The 5,538-nt window shown below is 44.4% G+C and overlaps 1 protein-coding gene across 1 annotated transcript; it reads right to left on the bottom strand.

Moving 5' to 3' along the window:
• Positions 1–531: 531 nt before the first annotated feature.
• On the bottom strand, positions 532–1,464 carry LOC121435508 (olfactory receptor 2H2). The gene has a single exon (XM_041634900.1). It carries the CDS (start codon positions 1,462–1,464, stop codon positions 532–534), a length of 933 nt encoding a protein of 310 aa, XP_041490834.1.
• Positions 1,465–5,538: the final 4,074 nt, after the last annotated feature.

Below are 5,538 nucleotides of genomic sequence, written 5' to 3'. Positions count from 1 at the left end.
TTGGGGAATAAAACAGAAGGAGGCGTAAAGAATTACCAAGAGCCTCACAAAGGAGCTGCAGCAAAACGAGAGAGGGAAATAGAGTGACGCCAGGCAAGAGAGGGCGCAACAGCTGAGAGCGTTTGTATTCTTCCAGACGACCAGAGTTCAAACTACAAAGCTCATGCTGGACAATTTAACTATCTGTAACTCCAGCTCCAAGGCATCTTACACCCTCTTCCTGCTTCTTCAGACATCCATACATACACTCACACAAAGACATAAAAGTAAAATTTCAAAAAGATAGCGACATTCTGGCAAGGGAAAGGAATTAAAAGCAAAATCAGTGAAATTGGGGCACAAGAGGATGGACAGACAGATTCCGTCTGATTCCTGTGGTATAGCTATACTCCTCTACTGAATTTCTCATCTTTGTGTCCTGTGTTGTCTCATCTGCTCCAGTGGTAGGGTGGGCCTGAAGAGGGGGAGGGTGGTGGCATAAACCCTTTGATAAAGGCATGAAGAATCTCCAGCACACTGTGAGAGTGTGTGTCAGCTGGGCTCTACTTCCTTCCCCAGCAGCCTCCTGAATGCCCTCTTGACATCCTTGTTCCTCAAGGTGTATATGAGAGGGTTAAGAGAAGGAGTGCCCACTGCATAGAAGAGACCAAAGAACTTGCCCCTCTCTCGGGCATAGGGATTTTTGGGCTGCAGGTAGACAGCAATGACTGAGCTGTAGAAGAGGGTGACCACAAGGAGGTGGGAGGAACAGGTCCCGAAAGCTTTCCTGCGCCCTTTCGCAGAGTTTATCTTCAGCACTGCCCTGGCAATAGCACCATAAGAGACAAGGATGAGGCTCAGAGGCACAACCAAGATGAAGACACTGGCAACAGCCATCTGGATCTCATTATAGGTGGTATTTCCACAGGACAGTCGAATCAAAGCAGGAACTTCACACACGAAGTCATCAACCTGATGGTGGGGACAGAAGGGCAGGCGAAGAGTGGATGGTGTCTGAACCACTGACTCCACCAGGCCAATGATCCAGGCCACAGCTGCCAGCTGCCAGCACAGGCGGGGGTGGATGATGGTGGCATAGTGCAGGGGCTGGCAGACAGCCACATAGCGGTCAAAGGCCATCACTGTCAGGAGGATGCACTCGGTGGTTCCCAAGGAGAGGAAGATGAAGAGCTGGACAAAACATCCCAGGAAGCTGATGGTCTTTGTGGGGCCCCAGAGGTTGACCAGCATCTGGGGCACACAGGTTGTGGTGAAGCAGAGGTCCAGGAAGGAGAGGTTGGAGAGGAAGAAGTACATTGGAGAGTGGAGCCTGGGATCCAGTGTGGACAGCAGGAGGATGAGTGTGTTTCCTAGGAGTGTGAGGAGGTAGGAACACAAGACCACCACAAAGAGAATCTTTTCAAGGCGTGGGTGTTCAGAGAAGCCCAGCAGGATGAAGCCCACTGGGGAGGTGTGGTTGACCATGGCCTTTTGTGTCTAGTTGAAGGGATTGAAGCTGTCAGATCAGTGTGATATAAGGGGCTTGATAAAGACTCACCCTGTGTCCTTATCAGAACACACAAGGTAGACTGATGTTTCTCAGGCTCCCTTCTGCAGGTCCCAGGCAGATAAGTGTCTGGTAGCTAAGAGGAAGCCAGGAGTGTGGTTGAGAACAGGAGAATCCTCATTGACTTTCTGATTGAGGGAAAAGAAAGCTGATTTCAAATAGCAGCTATCCATCCTTTGGCGTCTTTGTATACACCTAGTGACTCACAACCCACTTTCAAGTATCAACTAGTGTTCCTACCAGCTTTCTCTTTCTAATTCGGTTTATTCTCTTGGCAGCTCCTTTACTCTCTTTAATTTCTTCCATTTGCCATTGTCCCTCTAATTTTGTGTCTTCCTGACTTTCTTTCTCTTTCTCTCTTGGTTTTTCTAGACAGGGTTTTTCTGTGTATCCTTGGCTGTGCTGGAACTGGCCTGGAATTTAGAAATCTGCCTGCCTCTGTCTTCTGAGTGCTGGGGCTAAAGCATGTACCTACTCAGGTGTCGTCCTGACATTTGTTGGTTGTTGCATTTTTTTTTTCTCTTAAACTTTAAGGTGTCCACATTGTGCTATAAGCTAGGATAGGGTTTGGTCATTTGAAGGGGCCAGTGAAGGTCTGGTAATCATCCCCCTCTTTTTTTTTTCTATCAGCACTTTACACCTGTGGAGTGTTTCCCTGGGCCAGTTGTGGTAACAGCTCTCTGAACATCTGGTTTCCATAGTATTCTTTGTCATGATCTTACCAGTTTTATCCATGATTGAATTTTCAGGGTAAACAACTGTTTCAGGTCACTTATTCAGCAGATATTAGGACCAAGATTCCAGAGAACATTTCCCAGAACTGATATTCAGAGAAATGCAGAAAGAGGATTCTTGCTGTGGAATTGTGTCTGACCATGGTCTGCTCCTGTTCAGATCTTGAAGGAATGAACGAAACTACATGACCTTCTGATTCAATAGGGGTGATAAAAATTCACCCTGTTTAGGTCAAGCATGGTGGCACATGACTTTTGTGCTAGTAGCCAGGAGGCAGAGGAAAGAGGATGGTGAGTTTGAGGCCAGGTTGGGTCACAGGTGATACCTTGCTTCAAAAGCAGAAATGGAAGCTGAAGAGTTGGCTCAACAGTTAAAAGTGGTTGGTACACTTCCTAAGGGTCACAGTTCGGTTCCCAACACCCATGTCAGGCAGTTTACAAGATCTTATAGACACAGCTCCAGGGAATCCAACACTCTTTTCTGGCTTCTGCAAACACTGATACACTAAATGAATTTTTTTTTTTTTTTTTTTTTTTTTTTTTTTTTTTTTTAGAAACCTCCTCAAATAACAATGCAATGGCAAACAAATGAAATCCCCCGGTTCACTTGCCTTCTAGCCGAGGCTTGGTTATTGAATACATATCTGATATTTCACAGAAGAGAAACATTTTACTTACCTTCAACCAGAGAATATCCTCTTTGGCTAGTAATTGCCTATCACCAAACTCTCAACAGGTGCCTAGTCATTGGGAAGAATTTGAATATAAGGAGATTACTCAGCTCTGAAGCAAGTCTTAGTAAGAATTGCTTGTATTCATTAGTAGGCAGTTTTCTGAGCACATAAATACGCAGTGAGTTAGAGCTAGCTCATAGTGCCTCTTGATAGTTCTCAGGTTTTGTGAGTTAGCTATTAAGCCTTTGTTAGCTAGACTCTTCCTTGTCAGGAACATTTACATTATGTAAATGGAGCAAGTACTTCAAACTAAGGCTCTGCATCCCTCTATTCAAGCTTGTTACTAAACATGTGTCCACACATTTATGACTATTCCTCACAACTCCACATAACTGCACCTTCTTAACATGAGACGTTGAAGCAAGGAAGGTTTAGATCAATAAGACTAGGGAATATATTTGTAAGCAATCAGGGTTGTGTAAGCAACCACAATCCACTGTCTATTCTATCGCACACATCAGGTCAAGAGAAGGCAGAGACATCTTCACCATCAAGGTTTTTAAAAATGGCCTTCTCCCTCAGTGCATGGAGAACTTAGCATCTGTTTTAGGGGTCCTGGTGGTGGAACACCTGACATGGTATTTGGTGGAGAAAAGGATCCCAGAACTCCTATCCTATGGAAAAAACAGCTTATTAATTCAGCCGAGACCCAAGGGTTCACAGTCTGCAGACAGTTAATTAGCTAGTAACTATGATAGAGAGGTAGGGGACTCTGGAGGGAACGTGGCAGTAAATAGTCCCCACTGCAGTAGTCAATAGTTCACCCACTGCCTCTCTCTCAGTAGGATAGTGTTTGGAATAACCAGGGCCACCTCCATTCCCTTCCACCCAGCATCTGTTTTTGTGTAAGTTGTTCTATTACCAATAAAGACTCAGGAGTCAGATATTGGGGTGAAAACCTAATAGATCAAAGACGTGGAGAAGGAGTGAGCAGCTGACCTTCCCTTTCTTAATGGAGACCCAGTAAGCAGCTCTCTCTCCACACGTCCCAGATTAAAGAAACAGGAAATCTCCAAGTCCCTCCCTACTCCTTCTTGTGTCCTCATCGTCTCTATTCCTGACTTCTCTATGGCTAAGTCTGGTCAGCTAGTTGCTGGCTCCACCCTCGAATTCAAAGTTATCTTTATTAACACAGTTTCGGGCTGTCACAGTGAGATCACAGTGAGATCAAGTATCCTGCAACAAGCATCTAGACATTCCTCTTAATTCTTTCACTTATCCATATCAAACTATACTTTTTCTTTTTTTCCCAAGACAAGGTTTTTCTGTGTAACAGTAGGATTGTCCTGGAACTAGTTCTTGTAGACCAGGCTGGCCCCAAACTCACAGAGATCCACCTGCCTCTGCCTCCCAAGTGCTGGGATTAAAGGCGTGCGCCACCACCGCCCGGCTAGAACTATACTTTTAACATCTCTCAAATTCTTCCCTTTCTGCTCAATTCTTCTGAAACATCCCACACTGTAATAATACAGGATGATGAAATCCTAGATTTGTAGAAGACTTAGAGTATTTGTCTACCCCTCATCTAATGTAAACCAAACACCATAATGGTAATATATGTTCCATTATCATAGTTCAAATGAAGGTAGATGTATCAGGGCCATAGTTATACCTGGATCTTAGTTTTGAACTCTGAATATGTAATTCAAATGTGTGTATTAAGTAGTTGCCAGGATCCCCCAGTGGTTCTTTAGTGTGTTGAGTGACAGTTGTAGCAGAGGTAAAAGCCTGAACCTACATCCTCTCTACAGAGACAGGAGAAGAGTATTGTAATGTAAGACTATCACAGTGCAATAACACTGAGCAGGATGCAAAGATGGTTGACCCCATTACTTCAGCCATGTAATTAGCTACTCCACTCATCTCCAAACCTAGATGTATCTCAGAGGTGATGGAATTCCACCAAGAAAACTAAGGGATAGCTCCAATGGTAGTGGTGATTCCTGGTTTTCATGCCTGAGCCCAGATCTGCATTACTTTCTTTCTGTATCACAGTCTTGTACTGACTAGGCTCTTTTCAATGCTATCATGAAGAAGGACTAGACTCAGGTTAGATTTACAGGTACAGATGTATGATGTGGGACTCCCCTCTGTATGCTGGGAATACCATTGATTAATAAAGAATCTGTCTTGGGCCTGGCAGGGCAGAGTAGAGGTAGGTGAGGAAAACTAAATTGAATGCTGGGAGAAAGAAGGCGGAGTCATGGAGAAGCCATGTGGCCCCGCCAGAGATAGACACTGGATGGAATCTTGCTGGTAAGCCACAGCCACATGGCAACACACAGATAATAGAAATGGGTTAAATTAAGATGTAAGGGTTAGCAATAAGAAGTTAGAGCTAATAGGCCAAGCAATGATTTAATTAATACAGTTTCTGTGTGGTTGTTTTGGGGCTGAGCAGCTGGGAACAAACAAGTGGCCTCCTGTTACAGTGTAAGTTCACACTACAGTTTTGCTTTAAGATTGTGTCAGAACTCTTTCATAACTGTGTCCCAATAGGACATGGACAGTGATTTTTCCTTAT

This window comes from Microtus oregoni, unplaced genomic scaffold (assembly GCF_018167655.1).
Source record: "Microtus oregoni isolate MIOR12 unplaced genomic scaffold, Mior012 000046F_ref0000063, whole genome shotgun sequence".
NCBI lineage: Eukaryota > Metazoa > Chordata > Mammalia > Rodentia > Cricetidae > Microtus > Microtus oregoni.
The sequence above is the reverse complement of the archived record's forward strand: the minus strand, read 5'-3'. Positions and strand labels throughout refer to the sequence as shown.

Excerpts from the sequence above, each read along its gene's own strand:
- LOC121435508 (XM_041634900.1), bottom strand. The coding sequence starts at position 1,464 with ATGGTCAACCACACCTCCCCAGTGGGCTTCATCCTGCTGGGCTTCTCT.